The sequence below is a fragment of the Vespa crabro genome, chromosome 11, assembly GCF_910589235.1.
Source record: "Vespa crabro chromosome 11, iyVesCrab1.2, whole genome shotgun sequence".
In the NCBI taxonomy this organism is placed as follows: domain Eukaryota; kingdom Metazoa; phylum Arthropoda; class Insecta; order Hymenoptera; family Vespidae; genus Vespa; species Vespa crabro.
In genome coordinates, this window is record NC_060965.1 from 5,083,292 (window position 1) to 5,103,823 (window position 20,532).

General features: G+C 27.2%; 1 protein-coding gene across 1 annotated transcript in view; it reads right to left on the reverse strand.

Moving 5' to 3' along the window:
- The window catches only part of LOC124428150 (MATH and LRR domain-containing protein PFE0570w-like), a 20,501-nt gene extending 427 nt beyond the window's left edge, over positions 1 to 20,074 (reverse strand). The window contains exons 1-25 of the mRNA XM_046971886.1: positions 19,465 to 20,074; positions 18,995 to 19,239; positions 18,739 to 18,880; positions 18,367 to 18,507; positions 17,864 to 17,995; positions 16,478 to 17,317; positions 15,586 to 15,958; positions 15,281 to 15,426; positions 14,716 to 15,040; positions 13,598 to 14,553; positions 12,485 to 13,357; positions 12,226 to 12,397; positions 11,297 to 11,659; positions 10,683 to 10,931; positions 9,437 to 10,268; positions 9,227 to 9,349; positions 8,432 to 8,607; positions 8,150 to 8,322; positions 5,275 to 5,465; positions 3,711 to 3,961; positions 2,506 to 2,772; positions 1,651 to 1,840; positions 934 to 1,054; positions 709 to 867; positions 1 to 320 (exon numbers count right to left, since the gene is read on the reverse strand). The exon at positions 1 to 320 is cut by the window's left edge and continues 427 nt beyond it. Coding sequence (XP_046827842.1) covers positions 273 to 320; positions 709 to 867; positions 934 to 1,054; positions 1,651 to 1,840; positions 2,506 to 2,772; positions 3,711 to 3,961; positions 5,275 to 5,465; positions 8,150 to 8,322; positions 8,432 to 8,607; positions 9,227 to 9,349; positions 9,437 to 10,268; positions 10,683 to 10,931; positions 11,297 to 11,659; positions 12,226 to 12,397; positions 12,485 to 13,357; positions 13,598 to 14,553; positions 14,716 to 15,040; positions 15,281 to 15,426; positions 15,586 to 15,958; positions 16,478 to 17,317; positions 17,864 to 17,995; positions 18,367 to 18,507; positions 18,739 to 18,880; positions 18,995 to 19,239; positions 19,465 to 19,518 — 7,542 coding nt within the window. The 5' untranslated portion in view covers positions 19,519 to 20,074 and the 3' untranslated portion in view covers positions 1 to 272. The remainder of the gene's footprint in view (positions 321 to 708; positions 868 to 933; positions 1,055 to 1,650; positions 1,841 to 2,505; positions 2,773 to 3,710; positions 3,962 to 5,274; positions 5,466 to 8,149; positions 8,323 to 8,431; positions 8,608 to 9,226; positions 9,350 to 9,436; positions 10,269 to 10,682; positions 10,932 to 11,296; positions 11,660 to 12,225; positions 12,398 to 12,484; positions 13,358 to 13,597; positions 14,554 to 14,715; positions 15,041 to 15,280; positions 15,427 to 15,585; positions 15,959 to 16,477; positions 17,318 to 17,863; positions 17,996 to 18,366; positions 18,508 to 18,738; positions 18,881 to 18,994; positions 19,240 to 19,464) is intronic.
- Positions 20,075 to 20,532: the final 458 nt, after the last annotated feature.

Sequence of the window (20,532 nt, forward strand, 5' to 3'; positions counted from 1 at the left end):
TAAAGATGAAATCTTCTAAGATGAGAGTGAACGGTGCGGGAAAGGGAGGAGGAAGAACGGACGGGTTAAAGAGGATGTAGCCCCCGCTGGGAGGGGTAGGAAAGGGGGGGGGGAGTGTAGTGGCAGGAATGAAGGTGGGAAGAAGATCTTCATCGATCAAGAATTCTATCTCCTTATCTTGTCGATCAATCATCGTTAACAGTAATTCATTTGGTTGTATCAAGTCACTATAGTGATCACAATAATGATTCATCGATCGATTGGTATAGATCTTAATCATTTCTATTTCTATCTCTTCCTTCCATGCAGCAACGATATCTCTGAATAAAAAAGGAAAGATGTATGTAATAATTTTCATATGATAATAATCGATTTATATAGGATATATTGTTATTGATCATGCGTATTGTAATATATTATATTTACTAGTTTTAATGTTAGTCTTATATATGTGTAATCATAATTATGTATATATTGTGATATATTATTATTATTATTTTAATTATAATATTTATATTTTCTGTAATATGTAAATTAATTATAATATGATCATAATAACACATATGTATGACTTATTATAGTAATAATTATATGTTATATATATATATTATTTTTATATTAAATTTATACACATACATACGCGAGCGCGCGCGCGCACACACACACACGTATCATGAAATAAAATTTATAAAATAATGAAAGACATACTTTGTATCTATTATATTCTTGTAAAGATTCTTGAGATTTCTTTAGCTCGTTCATGACATAATTCGTATCATCCGCTTCCATTTTAGAATTTTTGCTGTCGCCGTACGTGCACACTGTTACTAGGTTCTCATACTCGTCTTTGTCGCTTGTCAGGCATGTCTAAACATTAACGACGTATCATTAAGGTACTTTTCTTTGTATTAAAAGAAAATAAGAATACTTTACTTTGGACTCGTCCGTACAATAACTTCCATTTTCATTACTAATGAATTTCTTTATATGGTGCCAACTAACTGCAATTGGATAAACTAAGAAGAATATAACATTTAAGAGAAACTCTGTTTTTCTGAAAAATAAAAAGAAACCAAAAGAATAATAAATTATTATTATTATTATTATTTTTATTATTATTATTATTATTATTATTATTATTATTATTATTATTATTATTATTATTATTATTATTATTATTATTATTATTATTATTATTATTATTATTATTATTATTATTATTATTATTATTATTATTATTATTATTATTATTATTATTATTATTATTATTATTATTATTATTATTATTATAAGAAAAAAATAGAAAATAATCATTATATACGTACACAGAATGAATTATTTCTCAATCTTGTCAGTTGAGAAAACATTAAAAATATTTCGAATAAAATAATTTTTATTATATGATTACTGCTACAAAAATATATTTTTTTTAAATTATTGTGATTATGTAAAATAAAAAAATAAAAAAAGTAAATAAACAAAATAAAAAAGAAGAACATAATTTGCATAGGAATATATTGCATAGGAAAAAAAAAAGAAAAAAAAAGAAAAGAAAATTAAAGAGATTGAATAATTATTTTCAAAACGACAAAATTTCTATTTTCAACTGGTAAAATTAATTATTGTGATAATTTTATTATTGCGATAAACCTGCTGCAAATCCTGATTGATCTATTTCCTGTATCTGGATGAACTGGAAAACCTGATTCATCAGTAACGATACATCTGCATTTTAAATCATCTTCAAAATATTCGCTCATCTTGGTTGTTTTAAGCAAAGTATCCAATCCCCAACGACTAACTTCAGGAATGTAGATTCCTATGATCCACTTTGATACACCTATAACATTTCTTTATTCTTTTTTATAATTTCACGTTAAACGTTCATTCTTTTATTCGAATAGAACTGCATATACTTTGAATAGATTTATAAATTATTTCTTTTTTTTTTTCGTTTTTTAAAATTATTTCAATTATTCATAACAATCTTAATTAATTGTGATATTATCATATAAAAACAAAAGTTCTATTATGAACTTAATGTAACGAATATAAATATATAAAAAAACATATATATATATATATATATATATATATATAAAATATTATATTGTGAATATGAATAAATAAAAGTGTATATACGTATAAAAAATACAATCGATTTGTAAATATTTAAAATTCTCATTCTCTCTCTCTCTCTCTTTTACAAAAAGAATAAATAAAAATATTTTTCTCTCATATGATCAAAAACATTTTGAAACGTCAAATCGATCTCATTGACATGAGATCTATTATGTAATATTAATATTTTTATTATCCTTTGCGAGAATAAAAATTTTATAAAAATAAGGTGAAACGTTAAAAGAAAAAAATAAAAAACAAAACAAAAAAAAGAAATAAAATATATATATATATATATATGTAATTTTATACACAAGAAAAATGATTCATTTCATTTTCATTTCGTTTGATCTTATCGTTTTCCCTTTCAATTCAATTTCTCACCCATGAAAAGGAGAAGTGCCAATATAGAGAGAAGTAAGAATATAACGTCGAAGAAACTTCCATCGAAGGAAGAAGATTTCATTGGAACGTTTGGTACAGGAGACTGAAATCCAGCTGCGTGATAATGCGTCGTTGACATCGGTCGACAGCCATCAGCTACGGCAACGCAAGCGCAGAGACAGTGCCAAACGCAAAAGCAACGATCCATTCTTCGTACTTTCATTCTTCTCGTAGCCACAGTTTTCCCAAGACGGTCTAACAGCTCCACTGAAAGAGAACATCCATGCTTATCTCTGACTATACTATTCTCTATTGTATACCTTTCGTGTGTGTATATATGTATGTATTTGTATAAGTATCAGATAAAAAAAAGAGAGAGAGAGAGAGAGAGAGAGAGAGAGAGAGAGAGAAATAATACATCAAAGATAGATATACGTGAGCAAAAATAAATCTGCATTAAGAATATTCATGCAAATGTGTGTATATTTTGATAACAAACAAAAAAAAAAGGAAAAGAATAAGAAAAAGAAAAAACGATGAAAGAAAAGAGTAGATAGGAAAAAATACGAAATAAGAATAGATAGAAAAAATACGAAATATAATTGGTTAAAAAAAAAAAAGAAAAACAAACTTGTAACCATTGTGCGTTACATTAGTTTTCATTTTGTGTATGTTTCTTTTTTTTTTTTTTTTTTTTTTATAGTAACCAATATCTGTATCGCTATTATTATTGTTCATATTATTTATATATTACATATGTTTTGTATATTTGTAATAAATATATCTATGTCATTATTATCATCGTGGATATTTTTCATAATTGCAATAAATGTTTTTTCCTATTCTTTTTTTTTTTTTTTTTTTTTTTATATAATTAATTTAAATATCTCGTGTACGAAATGTATGTATAAAAGAATATCAATATCATTGTACGCATCCTTTCGTCTTGCATATATTACAATGAAGTCGCTATATTGATAATAATAATCGTTTAGAAAGATTAGAATTAATAGAGAATGATAATTAATTATTATTACAAATTTAGCATTAAATATATAATATTTAGATCGTTCATAGTATGTAAAAATGAAACGTTTAACAGAATTTATTACAACATAAATGAAAGAATATTAATAACATTTCCATCTAATTCTTTTTTTTTTTTTTTTCCTTTCTTTTTTTTTTTCTTTTCACTTTTTTATTACCGGTACATTCGAATTCATTGAAAGGAAGTTCGCCGTAGAGATCAAAGACTATTCTTCTATTTTGTCGTGGTAAAATTATCTGCACAAGGCCTTTCACGTTCGACCAAGATGCCGGAAGTCCTTGAGGACAGTTAACGATTCTAGGACGATAAATCGACGGTGTTGATCCCACGTTCCGTATCACGATCATTACGATTGTGTGTATTAAAGATGTACTGTCCACGTATATATGAGTTATACGTCCAAATGGCCTAGAAAAATAAAAATATTATTTATTTCGATACTATAAACGGTTCAGCCGGTAAAAATATTTAGAAGAAACAAATTGTATTCATTTTTTTTTTTTTTATTAGAAATATTTAAAATAAATAAATCGTTGTAAAGTGAAAAATTTATCTTTCAGTTATATCACTTTTTGTGTAATAAATTACTTCTGGCGGAATCGAAAACGAAAAAAAAAAAATTATAATTGACATAAATGTGTAATAGTAAAATGTCAATTGTTTTATAACACTGTTAAAAGCTCTATCTATTTGTATAGTATTTGTTGATTCGTCCATTTGTTGATTGGATTATTAAATTGGTTATTTAATATTGGTATTTTTTTAATTAGAAAATAATAAAAAAAAAAAAAGAAAAAAAAAAGGATTGATCTTTTTTATATTGACGTAAGATACATACATGAGTTTATCTTAAAACGTATTTATATTATTTTATGTGCATATATTATATAATAAATGTATAATCGAAACAAATATTTATTATGTTGCTTATATTTATAAGAAATCATTAGTAGAACATTATCATTGACATATATATTTATGATATAATGAATACATAAAATAATATTATTATTATTATAAGATAATAAATGTATCTCCATTTTCAGATAATACATTTATTATATCTTTAAATCGTCAAACAATTATTAACGATAAGATTAATCCAACTTTAATTCACAAATATCTATCAGATAATAGATTTAAAATCTTAAGAGAATAAAACTTGTCATTACTTCTTGAAATTTCTCAAACTTATTACTTTTTTCTTTTTCTTGTATTTACCGACATAATTATGTTCATAAATTTTAACATATATAATATATTATAACGTAATTATGTCATAAGCTTATTTACGAAACAATTAAAATTATTAATTTCATTTATAACAAAGATCAAACGTATGTACGTACATAGTTACTAAAAATTTCAAAGACCAATCTAAATTTGAATCCACAAGTAACAGTATTAATAAAAATCATTGTAAAACTTTCAAAATGAAAATCATTCATGACGATAATAATCGACGATTTCTCGTTGAATCGACTGAAACTATGTAAAATTTCGAACTACCCGAGTGCTCTTGAAGTTCTCGCACATTTTTCGAAGGATTCTCTCAAAGGTTTGAAAAATAGACACGAAGAGGCCACAGGGTGCAACATACATGCATACACCCATCCATACACATAGACACATACACATACACACATACACATATATAAAGAAACGTTTCACGTGTATGATCCGTGAAACGATCGTGCACAGGTCGATCCTCTCGAACTCACCCTGCACTGGCGACGCTATTGTAGTCGTTCCTGACTTCAATGTCGATCGCAGACACGTGCGGGGAATGGTACTCCAGAGCAAGGAACTCGCCGCTTCCGCTTCCGCTCACGTTGTACTTGATGGCCTCTCTCGGCACAGACGCGAAATTGCTCAAGAAGTAACAACCAGCTCGCCCAGCTTCCCGTGCTTCCTGTCGACACACACATGATGTTAAGAGATCGAACGTATAAACCTTCTCTCCCTCTCTTTCTCTCTCTCTTTCTCTCTCTCTTTATCTTTATCTCTCTTTTCTCATTTTCATTTGAAAAGTTAAGACCTTGTAGAACTGTTGTAATTTTATGTTAGAGTAGTTACAAGTTGAGTTTGTCTACATGTTTTTCTACTCTCTTTCTACAAAGTTTAACAATAAGAGTAGAAGTTTTTCTTCAAGCAAGAGAGGAAGAGAGAGTGGGTGGAGGGGGATAAAAAGAGGAATATGGAGAGAGAAAGAGAGAGAAAGAGAGAGAGAGAGAGAGAGAGAGAGAGAGAGAGAGAGAGAGATAGATAGATAGATAGATAGATAGATAGATAGAGAGAGAGAGAGAGAGAAGATTCAAGTACTGATTTGATGAAATGAGTAGCGATTGAAATGAGAAGAGTTGTAAAAGAAATCACTGTGTTTTTAAGATCTACCAGCAAAGTAGGATTTAATAATTTAACGTAGGATATATATAGGAGAGAGAAAGAGAGAGAGAGGGAGAGAGAGAGAGAGAGAGAGAGAAAATACAATAAAATAGAAAAGAATAATATAAAACTGAAATATTAATTTTTCTGAGGACTAACTTAATGTTAATAAGTATAGTATATAAATAATACGTAAATAATGTATTATTATAGTTAAATATACCTTGATATAGATATGTGTTAATATTCTGTCTCTCTCTCTCTCTCTCTCTCTCTCTCTCTCTCTATATATATATATATATATATATATATATATATATATATATATATTAATTAAATTATACATTATTAATAATTCTATATAATATTATATAGTACAATAATAATTATATTATATAATATATTTGAATATAGAATATAAATCATTTTCCAAGTACACTTATTCTTATAAATGACAAATTTTTTGGTAACTTATACATCACATTATTCTCAGAAATAAATCACATTGTCTTTAGAATCTCTTAAACAAAGTTATGTTCTTATTACAAAAGAATATGACTGTTAAGTAATTTAGTTTAGAATGTAAAAGATAAATAGATGTATATGTAGTATGTAATAAAATAGAAAAAAAAAAGTAATATAAAATTAAAATATACATTGAATATTTATGAAAAAAAAAATATATATATATATATAATATATTAATAGGTATAATATAAAGAATATATGAATGATACTTTAATGTTTTATCTCATTTAAATAACAAAATGACAAGTTATAATTATGAGTCTCGAAAACAAATTTAAATTATACCTCTATCGATTATGGCTGCATAAATAATGATATATTAATTCAAGCATTCGGTTGCTTAGTAAAATGTCAAATTACATGTATTATGTAAATTATTCTTATATTCATTATGATTAACGTAACGCCGAATATATTTATCTTTCATTTTTAATATTTCTCATCAAAAGAAAGTATTCTCTTTTTCATTGATCTATTAGAGATCAAAAAGGATTATTTTATATAATAACGTATAAATATGATAAAGACGATATATGTAAATAAAAAAAAAAAAAAGAAAAAGAAAAAGAAAAAAGAAAAAAAAATGTGTATGCTCTTGTATGTACCCTCTGTGTGTGTGCGTGCGCGTATGCATGTGTATATTTGAAAAATATAAAATATTGTCTATCGATAAACTTATCGAACATTTTTACGAGGATAAAGTAATTCAAGATAGGATTGGATTCGATCGGCATTTATCGATTCGAACCTCGACCGAATTCTTAGTTTCGTACTCGCTTCCGTTCGACGCTCAGGGAATATAAATTACTATAGCGAGGAAAGCTTACGCGTTTACTAGATTGCTATACCACGTCGTTATTATACGACGAGCGTAAATGCATACCTGTTTACGTATATGTATGTGTAATTATATGTATGCGTAAAGGTACATCCATATAAGTAGTACATAGTTATTATATGGATAAGAATAATTACATTATAGATACTTGCGTATTCATTTGCACACGATCGTTCCAAATTTGGCCGTTTGATATTCAAATGGTCAAGCCATTGGTATGCTCAAATCGAATGGAATATTACTCAACGTTTTACGTTTGATCAATATACTCGTCAAAGGACTAGTTTAATGAAAAATTTTAATATCCCAGGATGATATTTTGATTAAGGTAAGAGGTGATGTAATAATTTTGGAACATTTTTAATACATACGCAATCTATAAAAGTTATTTAACAAAAAGAAAGAAAAAAAGAAAAAAAACGATCTTTTAGAGAATAATCTATGAGAATGACTTATATATGTATTTGAAAGATCATCACTATATTCTATATGTCTAATTATTTTAATTATAATATATTATAACTGTTATTACGTAGAATATTAATATTCTAATATTAATATATTTAATATCTCCACTCTAATTTAATCATATTGATATTCTCTAAATAAAAAAATATATATATATATATATATATATATATATTATTTATATATACATAAATATATATACATAAGAGAATATTATTATTATGAAATATTATAAATATAATTATTACATAATTCTTATTATTATTTATATTGTTCTAATAATATTTATATATAAATATTATTTTATAAATAATATTAATACAAAGTAAAAAGAGAATAGATCTAATATCATTTAGATCGTTTAGATCAATACGTACCCTGTCATGTTTCCAATAAGATAAAGGTTGATTTTTCAAACAGGTTCCTTCAAGACGTCTACAACGATCCGGTTGTTCAACGAATGCTTTAAATCCCACGCCAACTTTGTCGCATTCGTTTCCATCCTTGCTGATTTCGCTCGCTCTTACAATCAGATATTCTTCAAATGCATCTAAAAATCGAATAAAACATTGATCTTATCGATTTTGATCATAATTTTGCGAATGAAACTACTTGAATTATTGATTGAAATTTCATAGAAAACTTGCATACTCATGAACCTTTAGATTGGCCGATCTTGGAATCTTTTCCCGTAGAAATAGAAGATGGTATCAGCAATCTATCCTTTTTAACATCCAAAGTAGCAGGAAATTGTTTTGATACTTCTCTTGTAGCACGATAAGTTATGGCAAGAGTGTCGTCATTGTTTCTATAACGTCTTGCAAAATTATCTAATCTGAAAATTGGTTATTTGTTATTAACAAAATTATTTAAATATTTTAATATAATAAAATTAGAAAATATTAAAAGTAATAATAATAGAAATGGAAAGTGTACTAATAATCAATCTGTAACAACTAAATTAAAGTGATTAAATTATATGAAAAATATATTTTTAACAAAATTATAATAATCATATATATATATATATATATATATATATATATATATATATATATATATTAGTATATAAAATTTTAACTATCACAATATACTTTCATATAAAAAATTTGTAAATATTATTATATAAAATTTCAATTGTTATTAAACATACAATTATATTAATATAAAAATTATTACGAGATATTATTGTATAAAATAATTATATCGAATTATATTAGGCGGACCGGAAAGTAATGTCGTTTCTGCGCATGTCGATATTTGATTGTGATTAAAAATAAAAATTTGTTAAAAATTTATTCGTTTGAATTTAATTTAAGAAAGCGACATTACTTTCCGGTCCACCTAATATTATTATTAATTAAAATTATTCTATAAAAATAAAATGATGATGAGGGAAAATTTAAAAAAAAAATTAAAAAATTTAAAAATAAAAATATCATTCGAAGTCTCACCTAATCATTGAACGAGTTAAATCCTCCCATCGAGTAGTACCATCAGGTAAACTTCGTTTTTCATATAATTGAAGGGACACAGCTTGGTCTAATATCGGTTCATCCAAGCGATAAACAGAATACCTGGGAATATATCTGATCGATAAGAAGCATTCGGATAGCTATGAAAGGAGAGCTTATCCGAAGTACATATCTTCAGACTAAACTTACCACAGATCACTGAAGCGAAGGCAGTGGGCAGATTCAGAGTATTTCGATTCGTCAATGTCCAACGACTGATCGCGATTCGAACAATCCCGTCCACCACGGACTTGTTTACCATCTGTTTTAGATTGCCTCTGTCCTATCAAATTCGATTTTGATTCTTTATACGTTTCTCCGTTCATTTTCAAGATCTTTGATTTGTCCATTCCAATATTTTCATGAATACTCAACAAATTCCTCTTTGCCAATTTCAAAACCTTCGATTCGTTTATCATCATTCCTTCATTTATTTTCGAAATACTTGACAAATTTTTTTTTATCAATCCCAATATCTCAAATCCATTATCATCTATCTCCATATTTGTTCTTTTTATCTTCGGAACAATCAACGAATTTCTTTTTATTAATTTCAAGATCTCAGAATCATCGATTATCATTTTTCTTTTTACGTTTGAAATACTCAATAAATTTCTTTTCGTCAATCTCCATTTAGTTTTGACCTCCGGTATGTCGAACATATTTTCCTGATTCTTCGCTTTCTTTCTCTTCTTTTTCTTCTTTTTTTTCTTCCTTCGTATACCAGTTAGTTTCTTTATGTCATCGTCATCCATCTTCTTTTTCTTACGTTTTTCTATCTTTGGTTTATGGAGATCTGGAAAATTATCTTTGTCGGTAGATTTGACACGACTAGTTTCCCTTCCTATTACTCTTTTCAAATTCGACGAATCTTCTTCTATCGATGCATCCGATTCAATTACATTTCTAAGAGATTTCGAATCATTTGAATCTCGTGTATCATGTTTTTTCTTCTTCGATACTAATTTAGACTCTTTGGATGCTGAAAATACAAAAAAGAAAAAAGAATTTATTAATTATATTTATCTCTTTATCAATTTTCTTTATACAGGATGTTCGATGTTATCTAATTTAGGAAGAGAAAATCTAAATTTGTTAAAAAAAAAATTTTTACGTTTGTATTTTTAAATGATTAATATTTTAAAACACGATTTTATTGTATCGTTATCAGCAATTTCAGATATCAAGATAAAGAAAGAATTTTTTTATATAAATTTTAACAAGAATTTTTTTCTAAATTCTAAAGGTTCGAACAAACTTTATGTTTATAATTTCAAACGATTAATATTTTTAAACATTTGCTCTTATTACGAATAATTTAATAAAATTTTATATTACTATCAATTGACCCAGTATATTTTTTATAATCCATAAATTATTTCAACAATATTGTTACCATGATTTTTCAAGAGCGATTCCAAATTAGCTTTGCCATTGGACTTGACACGATTCTTCTTTCTTTTCATTTCTCTTTTCACAATTGATGGAGTATCCATCGAAATTTTTGATTTTATTACTTGTCTGGGAAATTTCAAATCGTTTGAATTTCGACCATTGATCTTTCTCTCCTTTTTTTTATCTTTTTCCAAAAAGATTTGTTTGTTGTTTAATAAAAGTGCAGTATTCGTATCGGTATCGTTGGGTACTGAAAGGAATTAAAAAAAAAAAAAAAAAGAAAAAGAAAAAAAAAAGAAAAAAAGAAAACAGGAATTTATTAATTATTTTTATACTTTTTATAAATTCATTAAATATTTCAATTATTTCTTGTAAAATATACAAGGTGTTACCGATCTATTTAATCGATGCAGATTTAATAACTCGTTCTAAATGTTCGAATGAACTTCATATTTATTATTTTAAACGATTAATATTTTTGAAATCATTTGTCATTAACAATTTTGCATAATGATATTTTACACCCAATATATTTTATTATAATATATATATATATATATATATATATATATATATATATATATATATCAATAATGTATATAACAATATTGTTACCATAATTTTTCAATAGCAATTCAGGAAAATGTTGTGGTTGGTTTTGGCGAGGATAAAATAGAAAAGATTTGTCGTTATTCTCGTGACCTCTTAAAAGCGATCGTTTAACAGAACTTTTAGATGATCCGTAGTTCCGTTGCTGTTGTTCCTTCATATCCGAGTTGAAGGAAGTTTGATAATACGGTCCTTTAGAATTCGCCTTTATCGAGGAGAGTAATTTCGAGGTGGAATCCAGAAGAGTATTCCTCCTTGTTTTCTTTTCTTTTATAGCAGAAGATCTCAATTCGACGAGTGGAAAAGTTGAGTTTCCAAGAGTGCCATTCGCCGATGATAACAAAGCCGGTATTATTGATTTCCGTGTATCTGGACCAAGAGTGACGTCTTCATCGAGACGATTTTTTTCTTTTCTTTTTTTTTTTTTTCTTTCATCTCTTTCCTTTTTCAATTCCGATATTTTGTTATACATGATTTTAAAGAGTTCCTTATTTTTCTTTCTGCTTTGTTTTTTTATTTCTTTTTTTTTATTCCTTTTCTCTTTTCCATTTGTTAATATTTATCTTATATATATATTTTTTTTTCGACGAACTTAACAATTAACAACTTTCGAATTTGAACTTTCGAATTCGAACTTTCAAACAGATATCTACTTTATCGACGAAATTAAAAAAAAAAAAGAAGAAAAAAATATTGAATTTATTTCTTTCTTTCTTTATTTATTTAATTATGCTACAAAAGTTTCGTCAATTTTGTACTTATTTAGTCATTATCATCAATAAGGAACTCTTCGTAATAATATCTACAAAAATTGCTTAATGATCGTGATGTTGAAAAAAAAAACAATAAAAGAAAAAAAAGAAAAAAGAAAAAAAGAGAAAATGTTAAAACGAGAAAAATAGAAAAATGTACAAACTTTTCATTCCAAATATTACCTTTATCCTCATCGCTCTTGTCGCATTTAGTTTTAAAATTTGTTAAATTCGATTCGTAGAATGTATCATCATCTGGCACGATAACATGTTTGTAACGCATCTGAGAGGAGTCCCTGATCTGATTTTTCGATTTCGATGAGGCCATATTGCTCGACCGAAGGAATCCTTTTAACTTTTCAATAAAATTCGAAATTGCCAATGCATTTTTTTCACGTACTTTCAAAATTTCTTTTTTCAACATACTCGATGTTTGATTTACCTTCGTAATTATCGTTGTTGTAGTTGAACTAACTTCATTAACTGGAACATTCGTAGAAATAGTCTCATTAGTTTTCATTTCTTTAAGAGTAACTTTCGTTCGGAAACAATTATCTCCCCCAATGGTGGTCGTCGATGTCGTTGTTGTTGTTGTTGTTATTGTTGTTGTTGGTGCTGGTGCTTCTGTTGTTGTTGTTGTTGCTGCTGCTGCTGTTGTTGTTGTTGTTGCTGCTGCTGTTGTTGTTGTTGTTGCTGATGCTGTTGATGCTGTTGTTGCTGTTGTTTTCATTGTTGTCGTTATTGTCGTCGTCGTCGTCGTTTTATTCAAATTCTTTTCTATCGTTTCGGTCGATTTAGTAATCTGTTTGACGAATGTATCAGGCATATCCGTTAGTAATACTTGAATTGGTGGTTGCTTGGACGATGATTCACATTCAGTGATCTTCGAAATTTTCGTAGTCTCGATCGAATATTCCTTTTGATCTTGCGATTTTTCAGTCGATTCAGGCGTAGTAGTATCAACTATTACTGTGAATATTATTGAGGTTGTCAAATCGATATTAGATGTTGTTTTACTATCATTATTAGAATTAGAAATATTAAGAAATGGTAGATACAAATTCGAATTATAAGAATTAGTATTTTTTAAATTATTAGAGGAATTATTTTCCAAGGACGACGACAACGATGGACAAGGTTTCTCCGGTATTATTCTAAAGAACGTGACATTGCCGTAAGTCAATTTCTCGTCGTATCTCGAATCATCTTCTTGATAATTTTCTGCCTCCTTTTTCTCCCTAGTCAAATTGATCTCTCTCGAAAGTTCAGGATTATCATCATCCGAATAATCCGAATAATAATTATCGTTTTCTTCCTCGATCGATGATACAGAATTTTCATTGAAAATTGCATTTTTTGGATCAAATATAAAAAGTTTTTGATCAGGCTTACCCTGATCGTTAGGAAGTCTTTCGAGTTTATAACCGTCATCGTCAAAATTATTTTTTGATTCCAACGAAGAATATATATTGTTATTATTTCGTTCATAAAATTTTTGATCGTTGTCGTTGTTGATTAAAAATTGATCCGTTCTATCGTTGTCCTTAAATAACACGTTAGATTCGATATTGAACGGTGAATCTTTTCGATCATTGATCTCATTCAAATTAGAATTTTGCTCATTGAAATAACTATCATTGTTTATCATATCTACGTCCGATTCGACGTCAGGTACAGCAACGAAAGCAATTGATATTGGACGTCCATTAATACCACCTTCGACGTGAATATTACCATTAACAGAAATATCAATGTCTTCGTTTTTTTGATCATTAACATCATATCCTATTTGTTTCGGATCGATCGAATCATTTTCCAAAGTTTCGAAAGAGGATCTTGATTGTGTCGAACGAGATTGATCGTTGTATCTTAAATTATTTTCTGTTTGATATATTCGATTATTATTTTCCAACGAGGATATCTGATCTTCGTACTTTTGATTTTGATTTAAAGTTAATTCGTCGTTAGAATTATCCGAATTAAAATCAAAATTCTTTCGTATTTTTCTAACGTCGTTTAATCTTTCAGGATTATAATTCAGATAATAATCGCGTTTCGAATAAATCGGAAGATCAATGACATTTTTCTTAACAACCTTTAACTCGTCATTGTAATTTTTATTTCTATTCAATTTAGAATGTGAATTGCTACGATTCGCTATCACCCTGGCCATATGTTTAATATATTTGTCAGCATTCATAATGCTTTTATGATTATTGGAACTCTCGTATAATTCATCGTTCATAGAAATTCTTTGTTTCGACGAAGTAATAGTATTTAGATCGATCATTTCATTTAAACGATCATCGCGATCCTCATTCTCCCTCCCAAGAGTGGTTTGTTGATAATTATAATCTTCGTATTCAAAACTTTGTGGTTCGTCATATTCTAAGGAATGTTTCATGCCACGTAAATTATTGTTCGAACGATCGATCGATAATAATCGTCTTATAGATCGTCGACGATCGTGCGAATATTTATCATCAATATCGTCGTAATCGTCTTTGTTGTCTTTGTCGTCGTTATCAAAATTATAATCATAAAATATAATGTCGTTGGTACTTCTACGATCATTCTTAATATTTTTATTCAATAATTTATTATTGTCATATATTAAATTATTTCGACGAAGATCACGAATGATATTGTTTCGTTCATTTATAAATATTTTACTTTTATCGGGCGTTTCATAAATTAACGCCAAGTTTCTACCACCTGACGAATTTATCTTCTTTAAGGCGATCTTAGCATCGTCTAGATCGAGATAAGGGACAACATTTCTTCTTGGATTACCAACGGTCGTACTATTTAAACGAGAACGACTTATAATCAGATCAGAGATTTGCCTCGCTTTCCAGGCACTCGGTTGAACGTTTGTACGATATCTGGATTCTTGAGCTCTCTCCGTGGACTTCTCCACTCCATTTACCGGATTCAACGAGAAAGAGGATTTATTTGAAGGTATTACTTTGTTTAAGGGAAGTCTATTGTCTTTAAACTTCTCAACATTAGTATTTGAAAACTTTACTATTGGAATATTAACAATTACGATTTTTTTCCTAATATCATTTATACATTTCTTTCCGTTCGTCATATCTTCGGAAACATTCGACTTCATCATTTTATCGTTGCTTTTGTTATTATTATTATTATTATTATTATTATTTTGAATTTCAATATTTTTTAATGTTTCATTAGGTAAATGTTTCAATTGGTCCAAAGTCTCCTCTTTCAAAACTTTCTTTATTCGATCAAATTTCTCTTCGATAGTTTTATCGATATTATTATCATGAGAATTTTCCTTCTTTAAAAATGGATTGTCCGTGGAATTGATATCTATAGCCGAATTGAAATATTTATCATCGACATGATCGAACGATTCATCTAAAAATATTTGAATCATATTTCGCGTATCGTTTTTAACATCAGACGTATTAAAAGGTATTTCTGTCAAATATTTTTCGTCGTTCATCGACGCGATAGATTTCTTCGATAGAAAATTATTTTTCTTCATATGAAAATTATTATTCTTTCGACAAATACCTATTCGTTTATCTTTCAATTTATTTCGATAAATTTTCTTAGATCTATCAAAACGCTTTGATGATCTTTTATATCTATCAATCAATATCGTAATATTACTATGTTTTTGTGCAAATATAAATAATTTATCCTTATCCTTTATACTTCCTTCGTTGTTAGAACTATTATATTGTTTATTAACGATCGTTGGATTATCGTCAAAGTTATAATTTATCACGTTAATATTTTTATTCGGATTAATCGATATATCCTCGTCCGTTGTCAAGAGGCTCGTTAAAAGTGCAAACACGTAGTTTTCATAGGAATTAAACGAAGAGTTCGCAGACTTGTTAACGGTTGAGTTGGATGAAAGGACCGAGAGAACATTATTAGTCTTTGATTTGTTCGATATCGACGTCGACGTCGTTGTCGTAGTCGTCGTCGTAGTCGTAGTCGTTGTCGTCGTCGTAGTCATCGTCGTCGTCGTCGTCGTCGTCGTTTTCATTTTCGTTTTCGTCGTTTTAGCGATACTACTAATCGAAACATTCTCTGTAGTAAAGTACCCAGTGAATTTCATTTTCCTCGGAACTTCAATATCGCGCGATTGATCTTCATAAATCTTCTTGAAAGTTCGAAACGATCGTCTTGGAAACTGCTTCAATCTCGAAGAAGCAAGCAAACACGTAGACCTCCTGGAATTTGATTTCCCTTCATCTTCCTTTTTCTTTTTTCTCATTTCATCGTCATTTTTTCTTAAATCGAAACAATCCTTCGTCCCTTTACCATTTGTTCGCATATACATAGGATTTTCTATAGTCGAATGCATTGAGAATCCATTCGTTTTCATTTCGATGTTATTGTCAACGAATTCATTTCTTTTCGAATTTTTATATATATATCGTGTCAATTCTACATTTCTCGTACTACGATTCGTCCTTTTATCTTTTCTCATTTTCTTAAGAGCATCGTATGCCTTTTCCAATTCGGTCAGTTCGTCCATTAAATTTTTACGTTCGCTTTTGCCGATGTCGTCGATACGATCCTCGTAATTTTTCGAATTTAAAGTACCCGAGACTATAATACGAGATTCGTCGACGAAATTTTTCGAATTAATTGACGCTCTATTATAACTCTCATTTAAATTCCTTGATTCTCTTATCGCTTGATCTTTAATGCTATCGATATACGGCTCGATTTTTCCTTTGCTTTGCATGTTCGGAGAAAATAAAATAGTTCTTATTAATGCCGATGTCGTGTCCTCGATATTCTCATTTTTAATCAGATCTGATTTTATTGTTAGCTTATTTTTCGATCTATTTTTATCTTCGTTTCTTTCATAAATATCTACATTATCGACATTGATATCCGTATTATTTGCGATTATATTTTTATTATCGACATTAATATCTTTCTTACCGACATTGATTTGTTCATTATCAATGTTGTTACCTTCATTATCGACACTCGATACATTATTACCGACATTATTCTGTTTCAATCGTCTACTGCTGTATATCAAATGACCTTCCTTCATTCTTTCCGTTTTATCGATACGTGCAACAGCTGATAATTTGGAATCATTGAAGGATTGTTCGTATGCATTACGAAACGTCGTCGACCTGTTGCTCGATCTATTTACACTCCTTTTGTCTTTCGTCTCTATCTTCGAAGAAAAATTTCCAACTGATTCGTTCAGTTCTTTTCTCGTCTGACGCGATGCATTCGCTTTGGAATGGCACGAACAACAGAATCCCTACAATCGAGAAGATAGATTAAATTTTTCAGAATTTTATAATGAATTAATTTAAATTTGATAATTGAAAATTTTATTATTTCGCGCTCAGTATCTATCATTTTTTATTTCTTCTATATAATGGATTACTTTTATGAAATTTTTAAATAAACAAATGATAAAATCATTTAAATACGTTTTCCATTTTTCAGGAATTTTTTTTTGTTAGTTTCTAATGGCAATAAAGTATTATTATTATTATTATTACTATTACTATTATTATTATTATTATTATTATTATTATTATTATTATTATTATTATTATTATTATTATATTGCATAGAGTGTTCTTATATATTTTTATATTATTATATAAAAAATGTATGTATCTTTATATTATTGCAATTAACATTAATCTTAATACTTTGGACATTAGAACTTTGGACACTAGAAATATAAAATTTATAATCTGATATTTTACTATTTTCAAAAGTTTAACCAATAATACCAGTATTACAATTAATTATGTAATATTTAATTAATTAAATCTGATTTATGGATTCTTACCTGACTAAAAGGAACAAGATTTCCATTTTCATATATAAGACCACATGTAGGATTTTCTATACCATCGTTACATCCCGTATAATTAACATGTTGATTGTTAATAATCTGCTCCTTTGCTTCGGCATTGACAATCTTTTATTGTAAAAAAAAAAAAAAAACATAAAGAAAGAAAAAAAAATAAAGAAAAAAAAGAAAATATAGATTCTCCATCGTTTGATTGTAAATTTAAAAATCACAAATTATCTTTACGATTTCATTGTAAATCCAAAAAATTTATATATTATCATTACGATCATATACTATTGAAAAATCATAAATAATCTTTCTTTCCTTTTCCTAAATTATCGACGAAATCGTCTACGTTATTGAAATAATTTTTATTAATTCGTTAAGATCAAATAACTAATTAATTTAATATAATTGAACAAAGTTTCTTTTAATTAACAAAAACCAATTATTATTATTATTATTATTATTATTATTATTATTATTATTATCCTTACCTTTTCAAATTTCAAGCCGTACAATTGTAATACCGACTCCTGGCGAACTTTAATAACATAAGGATTCTGCAAACGTGATTTCTGCATTGTAATCGGATCTAAAGCATGACTGACTACTATGTATTCTTCCTCTGTTCTAGTCTGACATAATTAAAAATTTTTTATCCTTTACTATGATACGAATGAACGAACATCATCGTAACATTTTCTTGTATCAAATCAATATAATGGAAATTTTAACAAGTTACGCAAAACAATTTATTTATAATGGAACAAAAAAAAGAAAGAAAAAAAAGAAAGAAAAAAAGAAGATATATATATATATATATATATATATATATATATTCATCAATGATACAAATAAATAAATACCTTTCCAATGTTATTTAATTTCAACGTTATGATCAACTTTCGACGACAATTATGTATTTGTTCACGATCTGACGATGTCTCGAAATTCTCATAGAACGTTTCATTTTTATTAATATAATTCATTCCTGCACGTTCATCGAATCTATATCGTAAATATATGGAAGACAAAAAAAAACGAAAAAATAGAAATCAAAAAATCTTTTTTTTTATTTCATTATACGAATCAAACTATCGTTATATATAATAATTATCTTACATTTCTTCGGATGGTTCAGAACAACGAACTAAAATCGCTCTGATCTCGATCGACGGTTCTCGATCAATTGGAAATCTTCGTTGATATTGAATAGTTTGATCATAAAATTCTCGCTTAGATACACGAAATTGACAATCAGGATTTTCGGATGGATGTAAATATGGAAATTGATGATCATCGATCGACGATCCATACGTAGAAAATTGTAACAACGTAGTGTATGGACTTAATAAATTAACGATCACCTATATTATATAAAAATAATGAATTTGAAATGATGAATTTAATATGACGTTAATAAATATTTAAAATATATCGTATCCATTATATGTACGTTAAACATAAAATGGAATAATTCTTTTTTTCCTTTATTTATTTTTAATATATATATATATATATATATATATATATATATATATATGTATGTATATATAAATAATATATTTAATATATCTATTAATAAATCTTACCTGTGTCATTATCCAGATAATCCTAAACGAGCATTGAATTGGCCTAGGTGGCATTGTAAAATATCAGGTGGTACGTTTCGATCGATTATCGAATTCATTTCCAAAATGAAACGTTAACTCGACAAATCTGTCGAGAGTTATTATTATCAATCAAAGAAATATTGAACATATGAGTGTTCGTTCCGTTAGAAATATCTTTGAGTTATAAGAGGTTATGACGAATTATCCAAATTTATTTTTATACTTGCAGATGTTCACTATTGTTGTTCCAAAAATATGCAGTATATATTATATATATATATATATATATATATATAAAAAAATGATTTTTTTCTTCCTTTCTTTCTTTTTTTTTTCTTTTTTTTTTTTTTTTTAACGAAGAAAATTATCCCAAGATATGAATCTTGATTACCGTTCTTTTTACTTTTCTTTTTTTTTTTTTATTTTTCCCCACAGAAAAAACTCACTTTCGTCTCGGACAGTTCGTCGTGATAGATATTCTTTTGGGAATCTCGTTTCGATAATCGAAATTAATATCGTTATGGATTTTAATCGAATGTTTCTTATATTCGTACTTAGACGGTGCGTCAATTTCACTTAGGGTGTTTTTTTTTTAAAAAATAAACAGCGCCAAATTTGAAATAACATAATTCAAACATCTTTATAACATATTATCTTTCATATATATATATATATATATATATATATATATATATATATATATATATATATATATGATCTTTTTTAATTGCATTTATATTCAAATAATTGTTTATATCATTGATTATTATTTTAACAAATAAATTAATTACATTATTTGTTATAACTAATAAGCTAATTATTTTATTCCTTTTTTTTTTCCTTTTTTAAATAAAAAAAAAATATTAATCGATATAAGAATATTATATTAATCATATCATATTGATATTAAGTAACCTCTAATCATTTAATTAAACTTGCAGTTCAAATAATAAAATGAAATATTATCACATTTATATTATATATGAAAATATAAAAAAAAAAGAAAAAGAAAAATCATCATACGTCAATGATGTATTGAATGATATT